At 39.9% G+C, this 17,075-nt stretch overlaps 1 protein-coding gene across 2 annotated transcripts in view; it reads left to right on the top strand.

The window, feature by feature from the left end:
• The first annotated feature begins 3,130 nt into the window (after positions 1 to 3,130).
• C6 (complement C6) overlaps positions 3,131 to 17,075 on the top strand; it is a 37,092-nt gene continuing 23,147 nt past the window's right edge. Inside the window, exons 1-8 of one of the 2 annotated variants that reach the window (XM_073343851.1) lie at positions 3,131 to 3,221; positions 3,310 to 3,353; positions 4,934 to 5,093; positions 6,198 to 6,354; positions 8,322 to 8,466; positions 9,223 to 9,364; positions 10,254 to 10,392; positions 12,021 to 12,221. In XM_073343851.1, coding sequence (XP_073199952.1) covers positions 4,951 to 5,093; positions 6,198 to 6,354; positions 8,322 to 8,466; positions 9,223 to 9,364; positions 10,254 to 10,392; positions 12,021 to 12,221 — 927 coding nt within the window. In that variant the 5' untranslated portion in view covers positions 3,131 to 3,221; positions 3,310 to 3,353; positions 4,934 to 4,950. The remainder of the gene's footprint in view (positions 3,222 to 3,309; positions 3,354 to 4,933; positions 5,094 to 6,197; positions 6,355 to 8,321; positions 8,467 to 9,222; positions 9,365 to 10,253; positions 10,393 to 12,020; positions 12,222 to 17,075) is intronic. The other variant, XM_073343850.1, reaches the window with a different exon arrangement.

Below are 17,075 nucleotides of genomic sequence, written 5' to 3'. Positions count from 1 at the left end.
TACACTTCAAGGAACAATCTCTCAATGACAGGAGGTGGACTAGATGGCCTGCTGCATATTCCCATCTCTATTGACTATGGCCTAGAGTTTTAAAGATATTTAGATGACTGCCTGAGGTGGTATTTCCTTTCAGTAATTTTAAATTTGATCTGGAGTGACTCCTTGTTCTCATATTATAAAAGAACACAAAAAGCAGTTTCTCAGTCAATCATGGAAAGTGTTGGTTTATCCATCAAATATTATGCTGTTCTAACCAAGACTCACAATTTGTGGGGTTTTACCTATACATAATGTTCTACACTTAGATTATATTTACAGTGCAGCGTAGGCCACCCAAATATTTATAGTCAGTAAACTGGTATCAGTCAAGGATACACTATGAAATAAATAGGCAAGTGTTTTCTGGAGAACTTCACAATTCCTACCCAGTCAACAGTGAGGCTGGCTGGTGGTAATTCTGATTTCTTATGACAGTTTATTCAGTTCAATAATGATATGGCAAAAGGCGACAGAACATCAGTTTGCTAATTGTATCCTCGAGTTCTGTAACAAGATTGCTCCAGACCAGATGCAAACCAAAATAAGCTGTAAACATAACTGAAAAATAATGAAATGCAGCAAACTGTCCAAGTGGGTTTTTTTTTTTTTCAAATACATGTGTGACTTGGGGGTTAAATTTGCAGGTTCTTGGAAATGTGTGTCGGGGCCCTGTAATCTTTAATGTGAGGGGAGATTCTTGCCACTCAGCTGAGAGTGAAGGAAGCTTGAAAGGCAGCATTCTCTCATTGGTAGGGCACTGTAGTGGGAGTCAAGAGATTACATTTCTCTTCTTCACTTTCCTTAGTGATCTTGGACAAGCTGCATCTCTGTACCCCTGTTTTCCCTCCCACCCTTTGCCTGTTTTGCCTATTCATACAGACAGTTCTTCAGGGTATTGACTGTCTGTGACTATGTTCATATTGCGCCTAACACAATGGAGCCTCAATCTGAACTAGGGCATCTAGGCACTACTGGAATATAAAAAACAACAAAGGGGTTGTAGCTAGAGAAAAGTGTAATTTTATTGCTAACAGCTCAATTCCAGAGATTAACTTGGGTTGGCAAGAAAGGAAGCCATGGAAAATGAGCAATTGGTGGTGATGGGACACACTCATCTCAACTATTCAACATCTCTTCTATATTATTAGTTCTATTATCCAGGCACCTATGAGCCCCAGTCATGAACCAGGACCCCTAGAGCTATACAATACAGGACAAAAGAACTGTCCCTGCCCCCAAATTGTTTACAATCTAGCATAGTCCTAGGACTTGGAAGGAGCTAGTCTGTGATGACCAGATTTACAAAGGTACTAAGGCACCTAAAGATGCAGATAGGCACTCAATGGGATTTACAAAAGTGCCTAAACCAGTTAAGCACCTAAAGTCTTGGGCATTAAGCACCTAGGGCTGCTATTGAAAATCCCACTAGGTATGTGTGCATCTTTTGGTGCTTTTGTAAATCTGGCCCTGAGTAACTGCTAGAATGTGAAGGTTCTACTAGGGAGGACCTCGCTATTGTTTGTGGTGTCTGGAATGAAGGTTACTGCTGGTTCACTAGGAGCAATCCCTGTCTCTTTAGTGTGTTCAGAGTAGCCCTTACACCATCCCTCAGGACATTGTGCTTTAAACAAACCAGATAGAGAGCTCCATCACAAAACTAATCAGTCTACCCTTCCCTTGGAAGTAGTCATGACGGAGAGTTACCCACACCTCGTACTTCCTGCATTAGTCTTTGTGCCCACCGAAGGTCCGGTGGAAGCACTGCAAAGAGGACCGAATGCAGAGGCAGTTTAAATAATCTCAGTCCTGGAGCAGTCTGCCTGTTTGGTCTTTGGCTTCTTTGGGAAACCAACTTTCCTTCCAAGGCCTTCTGGAGAATATACAGGATTTGATATTCTGTGGTGGATTGACCCTTATGTATTATAGTTGTGTCTACTAATATAATTTATTATGGAACTTGTCACACATTAGTGGAATTTCATTAGCTTTCTACCTAAATCAATTGTTCTCAAATTGGGGGCCGAATTGTATTGAGGTATTATCAGGCATATCAAGGAGATCTGCAACATTTGGTATTAATTTGACTTAAGTAGGAATCAGGAACTGACATCCTCATGACAGAAGAAGAGTAGTAGCTATTCTGTCATGTGTGGACAGAAGTATTAGTTGCTATACAGTGGGATTTTTTTTGAGATGTGGAGGTTGATTAATGTTTTACTGCATAACTCTGTGTAAGGAAAAGAGCAGACTTTAACTTCCAGTAGTGCTGTCACAGTGTTTGTTTAATGGATGACAGTCTCTTTATGGGAAGAGGTATGGGGAAGGATGTGTCTTGCTAACTTTAATATTCAGTGCTTCTTTATCAAAATCCAGAGAAGAGAGCACACAGAAGCCTTTATTTTGCCACTGGTGAAATATAATCTGCTAAAAATATCTCACCAGAAAAAATGATGGACCAGATTCTCAGCTGGTGTAATCTGACATAATTGGTTATGCCAGTTTAGAGCAGCTGAGAACCTAACCAGATAGGTTTAAAGTGATCCTTTAAAGGAAAATATATATATGAACATAAACATGTGGCCGTATTTTCTTCCTTGTTATGTTTGACCAGCTGTTTGAATAAACCATCCTATGTCTGCTTTTCCCTGGGTTTTGCTGGTAATACTAAAGATGGCCATGCCCCATCAACCTTCCCACAGACATGATAATGCATCAATACTGCAAGATAAAGGTCATTTCTTTCTGTATACGCACACTGTTATGCAAATAAGCATTACTCAGCCTCCTACATTGTAGAAAAGTGTGTGTGTATATCCATGCGCATATGTGTGTTTCTGAACAACCACTTTAAAATAATTGCATATTCCCAAAGGTCTACATAGTATAAAGAGGAATTCCTAGCACAACACCAAAGCATAAGATGCATTTTTAAAGGTAATCACAGAGGTGCTGGCAGTCAGCCAGCTTGTCTGAAAGCTATAATACCACCAGCGGATCTTTGATTAAAATGTAACTACAACAAACAGAACCTCTGCACCTCTTGAAAAGGCTTTGAAAAACCTTTCATACCATGCTGAGGTTACATAAAACTGAAACTGACTGACTTTGCAGCCAACCATCTTGTGGTAAATTAGCCAAGTGGGCTTTTTTGCTCTTGATTTCAGTGTATGTGAAGCATCAGGGTAAGTCTACTTTTAAAAGGATTAATTCACCTGTATAGTGTGCATAAACTGTATATAACTTTGGTAATTGTCAGTGTATTTATTATAGATACTCTAGCAGATCAGAACAAGTGAGCCTTTACCTGCACACAGGTAAGGCATGAACAAAGTAACATATAAATAATTTCAGTAGAGTTTGGTCATTTTTAGGTGGGAAGTACCATAAACTGAATTTAGTAGGGGACTGGGAAGCAGGGACTCCAGGAAAACCAGAAGTTCTAATCTCTGCTCTGCTAGTTACGCACTAGCAAATCACGTAACGTCTGTGTTCAGTTGTTCCATCTGTTAAATGTGAATAATATTTTTGTCAAAAATCAACTTGCCTTCAAGGGATTAGTCATTGATGTACCACTTTGAAGAGCTTTGTATATTTTCTAAATATTATTTTCTAAGGACCTTTCTGTAATCTGATTACTCATCAAATACATATTAATTGATTTGTAGGAATTAGTAGTGGGCCAGCATTCACCCCTGGCTTCCTTCTCTGCTGAGCCTGGGATAGTGGGAGTTTGTAGCTTATCCCTACGTAAAAGGATAAATGAAACCAAATCAGATATTAGGAATGGCAATATACAAAAACCTGTAGGAGAACACTTCAACCTCCCTGGACACACAATAGCAGATTTAAAGGTAGCCATCCTGCAGCAAAAAACTTCAGGACCAGACTTCAAAGAGAAACTGCTGAGCTTCAGTTCATTTGCAAATTTGACACCATCAGCTCAGGATTAAACAAAGCCTGTGAATGGCTCGCCAACTACAAAAGCAGTTTCTCCTCCCTTGGTGTTCACACCTCAGCTGCTAGAAGAGGGCCTCATCCTCCCTGATTGAACTGACCTCGTTATCCCCAGCCTGATTCTTGCTTGCATATTTATACCGGCCTCTGGGAATTTCCACTACATGCATCCGACGAAGTGGGTATTCACCCACGAAAGCTTATGCTCCAATACGTCTGTTAGTCTATAAGGTGCCACAGGACTCTTTGCCGCTTTTAGAGATCCAGACTAACACGGCTATCACTCTGTAGCTTAGACAGGCCGCCCGGTGAAATAAAACAGGAATTGAAATGTATCTGATGGTACTCAAGGTAGCAAGGAAAAACTGTAGAAACAGTGGCCCCATACAGCAAAGCACTTAAGCACAATGGTTTATTTTAAGCCTGTGACTAGTCCCATTGAAGGATTAGGGTCAAAATGTATCTGATCTTGGTTCATTAGGGGATAGTGTTCTATTGTTTCAAGCTTAATTTGAAACAAATGTTGTTCCTAATCCTCTTTTTATTCAAGCAAAATACCTATTGGGAATACCCCTGAGTAAGGATAGCAGGATCAAATTATTATTGGTCACATACATCAAGATTTAGACAATTTCTTCATTCGAAATGGTGTTATAAATACTCATTTAGGGCTCAATCCTACTCCCATTCTAGTCAATAGCAAAACTCCTATTGACTTGTGTGACACAGGATTGTTCTTAAAATATTAACAGATAAATCCCTTGAACAATAATCGCTTTCCAGAAATCTGTCAGTTACATTGTATTTTGGATGAGATCTCTGCCTTACTGTACTTTCAAGATGAAGATAATGAAAAACAAATTACTATTAAGAGATGGGCACAAAAATATGTATGTTCCAATTTATGTTGCTCTTGCACTGTATATTCATTTTTGTGTAGCTGGACACCTTCAGACTATGGACAAGAGTATATTAGTGTGCCTTATCATCCTGGGCACGGTGATTCAGAGCAGCCAGGGGTGCTACTGTGAACATTACCCCTGGGGATCATGGTCAAGCTGTTCAAAAACTTGCAATTATGGAACCCAGACCAGGCAAAGGTAGGTGTGAACTACCAGATTGATTTCACCTCTTCACTTTTCTGTTTCAGGTGGACTGTTAGGAAAATATCACTTTGGGGTTGGCAAATCTAAAAATACCCAAGGACTTGCAGAATGCTGTGTAATAATTCTTATTTTTCTTTTGGAAGTTGTTGCATCCATAACCTATAAGGAAAAAGGAACAGTTGGCCTGTCCCAGTATTTAGATGATGAATAGCTATGAAAAGTTTAAAATCTCATCACAAAGTACATTTAAAAAAAATTAAGATGTTTTCAAGTGAAACTTTCTTGCTCACGAACCTTATAGTAAGGACATAGAACAGCCCAATATTAATTTAATCTGGTAATGATGGATTCAATCCTGCATTTCTCCAGTAAGCAGTGTATATGTGAGTGTCCCACCATTATCCAAGCCAACTCTGGAGTGATATTGATGAGCTTCATGGAGTGCTGCGCTCTTGGCTGGAAGGTCTGGCCATTGCAATGCACTGCCTTTGAGCAGGTATGAAGGAGTCAAACTGGGCAGTCTCAAAAAAGCTTGTCCCGTAAATATTGAATTCTGCATCAGTGTTTTAATTCTGCAACAGAAGGTCAATTGTGCCTAACTTCAGAGGTACAGGTTTCCTTGTTACATTGGTATATCATCCAACTGGATTCTTCTCTTTCTTTCATGCACAGAAGCTGCTCCTTATCTCTGGGTATTAAAATCTGATCTTTTTCTGTTCGCATCTGATGGCACCTTGCCATAGAGATGGACCTGAATCAAGACCCCTGTTCCATTAAACCCCTGAACATTGAGGAAGTTTGGATTGGCTGGATCCAAATTCACAACTTTAACTGATTTAACTGGGAATTGGTCCTGCTTTGAGCAGGGGGTTGGACTAGATGACCTTCTGGGGTCCCTTCCAACCCTGATATTCTATGATTCTATGATTCTAACTGTCTCTTATCATTATAGTGATCAGAACCCAAAAACCTCAGATGTGAACATCTCCCACCCCAAAGCTGGAGGAAGCTCACCCCTGGAGCCAAACTTTGCAGCCAGTTCCCACTTTTTAACAGGGCTCTAACTAAACTAATCATTTTTAACTTTTTACATTTTAGGCAAATAACATTGGATGATTATTATACAAAAAATTTCTGTGACCAACTGTGCACAAAGCAGGAATCCCGGGCATGTAACGAGCAGGCATGTCCTATCAACTGTCAGCTTGGAGACTTTGGTCCTTGGTCGGAATGTGACCCATGTGTTAAAAAACAAGTAGGTGGAAAATAAATTTGATGGGTGAGTATGAGGAAATGTGACTCTGTTATTTGCATTTCAGATACTGAACCACATGGCAAACTGATTTGCACAGTCCAAGGGAACAGGGGAAATCAATAATAAATTGGCATCGGCAGGAATATGGGGGAGTCAATTAAAAGAAACAGCTCAGAATAGAGAGAGAGGTAACACGTTTGGATACCACAAATCATTGTCACACATATGTTCATACAAAAAGGCAGAAAATCTGCCAAGTCTCCTTTCTCAAGGGGTAGTGTCAATATTAGGAACAAGTCTCCCGTAGATGAGGTAAATTCTGCCATCAAATTAACAGGTCTCTTTGGGTCACCCCAAAATGACAGAGCTGTTAGAATATTCCACAGTATTTGTCAATGCATTCTAAAGTGGGGGATAATTACATTGATGGGGTCAGATCATCCACTCTAATGGGATTTTAAAAAAAAGATAAAAAGGGTGCAAATACTGTCCTAGTCTGGCAGTGGGAATTAAGACTGCTTCTTTCAACATTCATTCCAACTCTGCTTCTAAAGGCAAGATTTTCAAAAGTATTTAGGCGCCTAATTAAATCTTTAGGGTCAGATTTTCAAAGGTATTTCAGAATCTGATGAGACCAATCCAGGTAGCTAATCCTTAAGAGAGCCTGCTGCCGAAATGCAGTATGAGTCCAGAAAGAAGCATATGATGGCTTGCCCATTTCATGGATGCCCTGAGCCATGTAGGATTTCCCTCATGGAGGGCAGATTATCCCATTGTGGCATTTTACACCTTCCTCTGAAGTATCTGGTGCTGCCACTATCTGGGACAGGATATTGGGTTAGATGGGCCATGGGACTGATCCGGTTAGGCAATTGCTATGTTCTATGGGACTTCAGACATCTATGTGCGTAGATAGTCATGCTTCCTGCAGCTCCACAGGCTACCAAACTGCTCCACCCAAGTGGGGTGTGTAAGGAAGTATGGATGTTTTCCTTGGGAGATGATTTAGCTCATGTGACATTTGTTTGGAGAATGTGCTCACCATCTTCTCTCTAGAGTCAGGCTGAGCTGGTACAGAGAGGAACTGCAGGAACTGAGAAGCACAGCAGCAGCCCCACATACAAACATCAAGAGCTTCAGGGAGCAATAACTCATAACTGTATTGTGCATTTTTGAAACTGTACAGAAAAGGGGTGAGGGAATAATTTGTGTAGTGCGGGAGCTCAGAGCCACTTAACCAAACTGTAAAGCCTGTATACGTTGGAAACCACTTTAAGCCAGGGGGTGCGGCAGCACCCCTAATATCCCTAATTCTAGCATCAATGGTACAGAACCCTCGGCCTCTCTTGTTTACTCAGTTTTTGTTTAAAAACATGCATATGAAATACTGCTTTGTTTTTAATCACATAGATATTGATGTAGTGTATTTTTCTGTTTCAAGCTAAAAAATTGGCTTGCACTGATAATCTACTCCACCCCACCCTCACACACATTCCCCTCCAGCCTTGTACAAATCTCTCTCTGGTCTCCGGATGATGCTTGGCAGCTTTATATAAATGGCCTTGAAGACAGAAGGGTGTGATTTCCAAAACAAATACAAAGATAAGACTAAATAAATTCCAAATGATTGGAAGGGATGACCTGGGCTGAGAGATGGTGCCTGGAACTCAGCATAGCTTATATAGTAATGTAGTTATGGATCACAAATAATCACAAACAATGAAGCCTATAAGGAAACATAATCTCGACTGCAGACAAAGATACATAGTGGGTCTGATTCTGGTCTGATTCTGCTCTGCCTAACTCTGGAGTTACACCCATGCAATTCATTCAACTCCAGTTCTAGTCAGCAGTAACCAGTTGTGTATAGCTCTACCCACTGCTCATTAATACTAATACTAATTAATATCTATCTAGAGACTAGGTAAACACAAAAATAACCCAATTTTTCCTCTGTTTCCTTTCAGTTTCGTGTCAGGTCCTTGCGGCGCCCATCTCAGTTCAGGGGACAGGCCTGTGCTGAACAATTGGTGGATTCCCGGAGATGCTTCCCTACTAAACTTTGCAACATAGAGGAAGTTGACTGCAGGAATAAGTTCCAGTGTGAAAACGGTAATGGTGCTATTCACTCCATAGCCACTAAATCAGATGTTCAAATCAAAATCATAAAGGTAATAGGCTACTTATTTGAAGAATGACATGCTGTATGTACTCTCCAAATCCTTCCTATGCATTTGTGGAGTTTTGGAAAGAAGAAGTTAGAGAACAGATCGCCAAGGCGTTTGTGTGTAAAATAAGAGCTTTATATCTTTGTGCTGCTTCCTTCTGTCTTCATTGTGTCTGCAAGAAACTTGAGCCTGGGCGGTTTGTCTGCATGAGCTCTGTTTACTGAAGAACAGCAATGCTCTTAACAAGAAGAGATTCTTTGCATGGGTTCCTCTGTATATGTACATGGCTCTTTAGAGTTTTAGGTCTTGATCTGCACCAGTTTAACTGAACTAGTGCAAAGTTCTGGGTGGATACTCTTAAGTAGATTTAAAGGTGGCTTATGTAGATTTAGCTTGGGCCTGTTCCTCAATTAAAATAAGCCTGAGTTAAACCAAAGAAAGAATCTTCACATAGGCTTTTGGCAAATCTTAAGTTAAACCAGGGCAATTCTGCATGTGGACAACCATTAGAACAAGAGAAGCTGCTCCCTGCTAGAACAACGAAGGCATTTCTGTTATTTCCCTAGAGTTCTTTTCTTCCTGCAGACTCATACCCCCTAATTATTAAAGCATTAGAAACATCTCTTTGTCTTACCCTTATTCTAACGGACAGAGCTATTGTATGAAAAACATTTTTGCTGCTGCGGTTTCTCTGGAACAGGTCGCTGCATTGCCAAAAGTTTGGAGTGCAATGGGGAGAACGACTGTGGGGACAACTCAGATGAAAGGGACTGTCGGCGGAAAAAGACCGTGTGCAACAGGAGATATGAGAGCATCCCCAGTGTACAGTTAATGGGCAATGGGTATGTTGCTTTTGCTTGCCTTTTTCATAGGTTATGGTGTTTTTATCTCATTAACACCTGGGTAAATGAGGTAGTTACTATCTGAAGGCTGCGCTGGTACATTAGTGAATCCAACTGCACAAAATACCTGATTTTTTTTTTTATTAAGAGTATCAAAAAATTATAAGAATATAATTAAATGATGGCACTTGGCAATTGCATTTACTTAGCCACAGAGCTCCCTTGTTTCCTATACAGGATGCAATAGAGAGAGCCATACAAGCATTAGTCTCTGGGGGCTTGGGGCCCCCACGTGCCCTCTTGGCAGCCTGGGCTCCACACATCAGAAATGTGCAGTTACATTGTGTCTGAGTCCTTCTGTTCATTGGAGAATGTTTTCCTAAACATGTCTTGCTCTGCACTACATGTGAATTTCTTTGATTAGATTTTTACCCAACATCATTTAAAGTTATGTTTTGTTTGCTACTGTCAGCTGAAAAGAACAATTTTACTGGGTGACTGTATGCAACTTGCTCTTCTGCCATAGAGTGCTTCTAATCCAGAATCAAATCCAAAGACCCAGAGCATAGCACAGAGGGGATATATGTGCAGCCTCTTCAAACATTACAGCCCTAGGTACTCCAGTTCCCCAGTGATGGGTGTGACGTAGCGTCCTGGATCAATAGAGACAGACAAGTGTGAAAGTATAGGTGCATTTTTGAGATGCATTCTTCATGAGTTCGGAACTCTTGTAGGAAGAATTTCTTTCAAAGCATCAACATAAAATCCATTGATTAGATCCTTAGTTGATGTAAACCTACGTTCTTTTCAGCTATGTTGATTTACATCAGGTTTTAGCCCTATTATCTTTCCATGTCTTTTTAACTTCGGAAGATTACTTTCTTTCTAGTTTTCATCTTCTGGCTGGAGAGAGCCGAGGAGAAATCCTTGATAACTCATTCAACGGAGGAAAATGCACAACAGTAAAAGGCAATGACACAAGGAAATCATTTCGTGTTCCTGCAAATCTTGAGACTATCCACTTTCAGGTACTGTCTGAGGAGTAAAGCCACTAAACAACAGCTCTGCTCTGAGATGCCCATATGAGATATATGGGTGTGTTAAGCAGTGATGTATTCTAGATTATGACTCAAGAAAAGTACCTAAGAGCTATGACAAGGGTACATCACTTTGGAGACAGATCACTACAGATGTTTATTGATGTCAATGGCAGCTCTGTCGACAGAATAAGGGCAAAGTGTGCAACAAGGTCCACGCTATGGATGAGATCCACATTGCAGATTTTATACTAACTGCAGCCATATTTTTTACCAGTGATGCAAGAGGTGTGATTGCACAAAGACCACACTTCCAAAGGCGTTATGTAAGGAGTTTAACTTGGTTTGCAAGTACAAAGCTTGTAGATTTAGTAGCCATCCAGGTTCAAGTGTAGAGAAGTGCAGAAATGTTTAATTATGGGAGAAGCAAATTGTTTTGCTCCATGTCTCTGCAAAGCTGTCCTCGTGACATAGTGAGTTTTCATCCACCAATAGAAATTGGCAAATTATAGTAGGTTTAGAGGTTTGTGCTGTATGTGCATCTGGATCTATATATTCACATATACAACATGCTTTGGGCTGGAAAGATCATTGGACCAGAATCTCCCTCTTAAGTTTCAGTGCTTTGTAATTTGAAATAGACTAGAGCAGAGTTTCCCAAACTGTGTTCTGCATGATGTGAATAGGTGTTCTGTGAAAGAATCTAGAATTTAATTTTGACTCTTGCACTTGATTTTTGTACTACTTTATATGCGTTTTCCAGTTAGAAATTGTTAGTTCAAGTTACTTTAAATTTGTATTTTTGCTTTGTTTTATAAAATAACATATATTTGAGCATAAATAATGCAATTTTTTATCTGAAAACCAAACGACTACAAAATAATATTATAAGTGTTCTGTAATAGGCTAAAAAGTGTTCCGTGGCCAAAAAAGTTTGGGAAACGCTGGGCTAGAGATTCGATGAGAATGGCATTACTCATAGTATTTCAATTCTTTCCTTCCTGCTCCCAGCTTAAATCGGAGAGTGGAGCAGTGTGCAGAACTAGAAATGGACAAAAACCCAACCAAACTAACATGAACTGAACTTTTTCAAATTTCCCAGAATGTTTTATTTTGGATTTGCTTGAGTTGGGCTGAAAATGTGAATCATTTCTTATTTTACGCAAACCAGTTGTCTCATCCCTTGTATGTACGAAGGGACTTGCAACTGTGGAAGGTCTGAGCTCCTTTGAATATCAACAGCTTTGAAAAGCATGTTGAAAGTGGGAAATATTGTTAAGGCTTTTCAGACACATTTTCAAAGTCTGACATCAGTTGCACTTGAAACTGTCTACATTCAAATATGTATTTGATATATAAATGAATAACTGCATGCAAAAACACCCATTTGACCTATTTTCATGTCCAAATGCCTTTCCGTACATATACCTTTTGCACATTTTAACCATCAACTTCTAAAAACAGTCCCTTGTGTAATCAATGGACTTTTTTCTTGTCATTTTGTCAATTGTTAAACATTCAAATGTGTTGCTCCCAGAAAATTTCAGAACTTCATTTTTTAATAATAATCTAACGAACAACCTTTTGGGTGAGCTTGTTTTGCATTTCTGCCTCTCTAGGTGGAAAATGAAGAGGATGATGTGGCATCAGATTTCTATCAGGATATAATTCCTCTGCACACTGAATCTGCTAGTGATAATTCATACACTGGCTCTGGAAGAAGCTCTTCTGGGATCCCAGGTCTCTTCTCAAAAAAGAGACGTGTAAAAATCACATCATCTTCCTCCTTCAAGGAAGCCATTGAAGCCTCATATAAAAAGGTATAATAAACTAGATCTCATATTTTATTATTTCTTTCACTCTCCATCTGTTCAATCCCAGGAATGACAGACCTTCAAAAGAGTATGTTTATAATCAAGCTAGCACAAGAAACTTTTCTATGCTAAATGAGAGAAAGGAAAATGGGTACTCAGGGCTGAAATGATTGTCAAACCCAGATAACCTCTTAGTTTAATAATAGGCAATTTTATTCACTTGGGTGAAATATAAACATTGTTTTTTCACACATGGGTTATCACCTTGCCCTTTAAATGACTTCTAGGAGATAGATCTACATTTTATACCTATAAAATTCCATTGGACTTACGTATAAATAAGATTTTTTTCTTCCTTATGCCACAAGAGATACCACTGTGTGGAAAAGTACCATGTCAAAACATCATAGGATACCTCTCTTCTAAGAATATATCAGAGTTGAGACTAACAGGTCAGGTAACCCAACCCCTCACTCCAAGCCCAGGCAGTCGGTTGAGAAAATGGCCCAGAGGAAATAAAGTTCAACCAGGATTTGTGATTTTATAAATATGGGAATAAATCCACATTATTTTTCACCTCTGGTAACTCTCACCTTATAATACCAGAGGCTTGGAACTGTCAGGTTATTGGTAGTCTATCGAATAGTTATTGAACTAGAGCATACCTTGATTCAAAGATTTCCAGTGATACAGAATCCCTAATAAATTGTCCAATGGTTAATTACCCTCACTGTTTTAAAAAAAAATAGCACCTTATATCTAATCTGAATTTGTCGAGCTTCGGTTTCTAGCAATTGGATCTTGTTATATCGTTGTTGGCTAAACTGAAGAGCCTGCTACTATCAAATTTCTGTCTGGCAGGTCAATAACTGCCTGTTCTAAAGTCCACTGAAGTCAACAGAGAGACTCGTTCTGATTTTAATGGATTTTGGATTAAGCCCATTTGCCTTGACAGGTGCTCCTGGTACACTGGGCAGCAGGTGACTGGTTAAGATTGAGTTTGAACTACTTAATTCAAGAAACCATTCTCCACAAATACAGGGTAGTTATCAATGTGCAGCACTTTTCTTTGCTACTTATATGTGCATTGGAATCCAAAATGAATGGACACAAAATCACAAAAATGCTGACATTAGCATATCAAATAAAACATGTGGCTTATGATGTTTTTAATAAAAAGATCATTTTCTCCAAAAAAAAAAAAATTCAGTTGGTTTTTAATGTCTGCAGTGAAGCGATAGGCTTCTTCCAAAAACTATTGTTTTTTCACAGCTTAACAGCTGCCAATAATATTATTGAGTGGAGAGGGAAGAGTTTAATAAGACTGTATCTGTATAGTTTTTCATGCATAAAGGTAAACAGGCACTTCTTTTCAGCCAGAAATGTCTGTAATCTTAGATTAAGAACCACAGACTAAGAAAGAACAGAAGTAAAGTCCCTACCAGAGAGTATACAGTGTGTGTTTGCCATCTCTGAGAAGTCTGTATTGAACTGAATGCAAAATGACTGCTGGCCTCTGCAAATCAGAGACACCTTTAGAAATTTAAGAGGGCAGTACACAACAGAGAAAACAGAGAGCATAGTTAAATATGTCACAGTAGCTGCTGCTTCTAATCATGATTAGGGTGGTGCAAAATGCTAGCAATGGATCCAGAAACCTACCTGACTTTCTCGTTTCCTTACAAGATTGTCTAAGATTCATGAGTGTTAACATAAGTTTTAAAATTGAACCTAGTTTGAGAAATCCTAGCCAGTTTGTTTCACAATGGAATCTTTTTTTTTTTTTAATTTAACGCGTGTAGCATGGTAGTTCCTCAGAGTCAGTCAAGAGAGGGGCCTCATTGTACAGAGTAAAAAGAAAAGGAGGACTTGTGGCACCTTAGAGACTAACCAATTTATTTGAGCACAAGCTTTCGTGAGCTACAGCTCACTTCATCGGATGCATATGATGCAGTGAGCTGTAGCTCACGAAAGCTTATGCTCAAATAAATTGGTTAGTCTCTGAGGTGCCACAAGTACTCCTTTTCTTTTTGCGAATACAGACTAACACGGCTGTTACTCTGAACCCTGTCATTGTACAGAGTAGTAGACAGTCCCTGTCCCAAGGAGCTTACAGTCTAAGAGATAAGACAGACATAGGGTGAGGAAAGGGGTAAAACGTACAAGCAGAGTGAACAATGTGATGGTGGCAAATGTCATGTTAATTCCATGATATTTGGAAGGGGGGTTACTTAAGAGGGGAGCAGCTAAATGGAAAGGGAAGGAAGTAGGGTGACAGGGAAGGGGAGAAGAGCATATGGGGGTCAGGAGTGGAGTGAAGCTCTGGTGAATAGACTGGGAGGGGAGCAGGAGGGTTGGAGCAAACAGCCAGTCAGGTACAGTCAGGACAGAGAAAGCTCAGTCAAAACTGTAGAAAGTTCTCTGGATGTCTGAAGGTCCCTGCTTTGGCTGTGTCTGCTCCTACTAGCTGGAATCTCTGGCCAGCTCCTCTCTGCAGTTTTCTCCAGTGCCCAGACTGGGAGTTGGGGGGAGGGAGAGGCACCACATGGGTCCTAGTGCCCCCAGAGTTCAGGGGGCCACTTCTGCACTATTGTTGATCCAAAGCAAGTAATGGGGGTAGCGGAGGCCCCAACTTGGACTCATTTCGCCCCCTCCCCACCAGGGCAGCAGTCCCTGATTTGGTTGCTTCTGTCCCTACTGGCTGGAGTGTGTGGCTGAAATCATGTGAATCTAATGAGTTCAATGTACAAACAAGTGAAACACAGCGGTTTTGACTTCACTTTGAGTTTGTCCTTATTTAAAACTTACAGGAATGAAACAGTATTGCTTGAAATCAGAGAAAATATCCCCATGAATTAATTGTACATCCCCTTCTCAATCAAAACTGCCAAGTCTCACACTGGCCAGTTGTGCCTCCTTGGGTTACACCACAATGAACTAAGTAGATTGTGTATATGTTAATTGAAGTCACTGAAGTTATGTTCATGTAACTGAGCAGAATTTGGCACAATATCATACTAAATAGTCTACCCTGACCAAGATAAATATTTGTAATAATATTTAGTACTGATATTTAGTACTCTAAGGGATAAGTTTACCACTGGCATAAGTAGGTTTTACTGATGTTATGAGGATCTCTACAGTTTTATAGGGGAAGCATCTGCCCAAAGATAATTAGATTTAAGATTTCCAAGTTTCTAGAATGTTTAGATATCTTATAGTGCCAAAAATCCTGAGCATTTCTGTGTTTGAATGTAGTACTTATTGGGTAGATATTAAATTTCTGGGAAATTGTTCTGCAAAGAATTGCTTGTCACAAGCATTTAGCAATACATTTACCAGTAGAAATTACAGATACATGATACACAAGTACAATACAAAAGACAGCTGGGTTGGACACAATTAGAAAATATATGCTTTCTGAGCCAAGTGAGGGTAAAAACAAGGATGCACACATTCAGTGGAAATGTGTGAAAAGTACCTATGCCATTCATGAGTGGATAGATACAAAACCAGAGAGAAAGTCCAAGAAAAGCCCTGAGAAATACTAGGGAATGAAACTGTTGGCTAAATCCTGATGTTCTAAATCATGCAAAATTCCCATTGAAATTAATGCACATTTGGCCTGACTAAGCATTTAGGCCAATATTTTCAGAAGTGGCCGCTCATTTTGGGTGTCCTGCTTGAGACATCTTATTGTCAGAGTTGCTGGTATGAGCTCCCATTGAATTCAGTGGGTACAGGATCAGTCCCAACTTCAATAGGAACTTGTGCTACCAAAGATCAGTTTGAGTATCTCAGTATGTCCTAAGGAGAAATACAAGTGGCATCTCTTAGGGCATTTATTTCAAATCTCCCTGTAACTGCGATGTGAAATGTTAGATGGGCATCCTGGAATTCAATGCAAACTGTATAAAATGAGCTAAAATTGTGACTGGCCAACCGTGGGGAAGGGGAAGCTGAGATCCAGCTGGGATTACGCTTCGTTTCCCCAGCATCTCTTGGTCTGCGCAGAGAGAAGCAGCTGACACAGGAAGCTGCAGCTTCTGATTATGTCATCAGTGCCTCTTTTCATGTTGTTGTTTTTGTTTTTTGTTTTACTCTGGACATTCTCTCCCATCTATTGACGTTGTTTGCTCCAACATCCTGTGCGCACCCTGAAAGTCTCTTCTTTTCAGCCTCATCCACCTGCTTTCCTCTCCCTCCCTTTGTCTTTCTATTTAGCTAACAAAATCCCAAGCATTCAGAAACCGTGAGTCAGGTGCCCCAAAAACGTGAGACTGGTTTCGGAATCATGAAACTTTCAAAGCACAGTTTTGTTTTCTTTTTCTTTGCCTTCTGGTTTCTGATCCCTGTGGGTGCACTTGCTTTGTGGTTTCAAGCTTTTCCCTGCCATCCTGCGGGCTAGAAACTTGAAAGCCGAGATTCTGACGCAATGTCTTGATTCCAGCTGTGGCTGTGAGAAAAACACCAAATACTGTGAGACTCATGATAAAATCATGGGAATTGGCAACACCGATCGAATCCCCTATCTCCAAAAACCACCCTGAAAAAGTTAAGAAAACAAAATCATGGAACTAACGTGATAGTTGCAAACCATCACACCTATCACTCTGCTTGCATGTTACATTCCTTCCTCCCAGCTCTCTTTGCCTTGTCTATTTGGGCTGCACATTCTTCAGAACAGGGACTGTCACTTATTCTGTGTTTGTATAGAATGAATGAAAGGGTCCTGAGCTCAGTTTTGGTCCCTGCACTCTAACATCATACAAGTAATAATTAATAAGAATACGTTTTATCTATGTGTCTATCATGCAATGAGACATATACTCTCAAATGTAACCAAGTGCTTGTAGCCTC

The sequence above is a fragment of the Lepidochelys kempii genome, chromosome 5, assembly GCF_965140265.1.
Source record: "Lepidochelys kempii isolate rLepKem1 chromosome 5, rLepKem1.hap2, whole genome shotgun sequence".
Classification (NCBI taxonomy): domain Eukaryota; kingdom Metazoa; phylum Chordata; order Testudines; family Cheloniidae; genus Lepidochelys; species Lepidochelys kempii.
The sequence above is the reverse complement of the archived record's forward strand: the minus strand, read 5'-3'. Positions and strand labels throughout refer to the sequence as shown.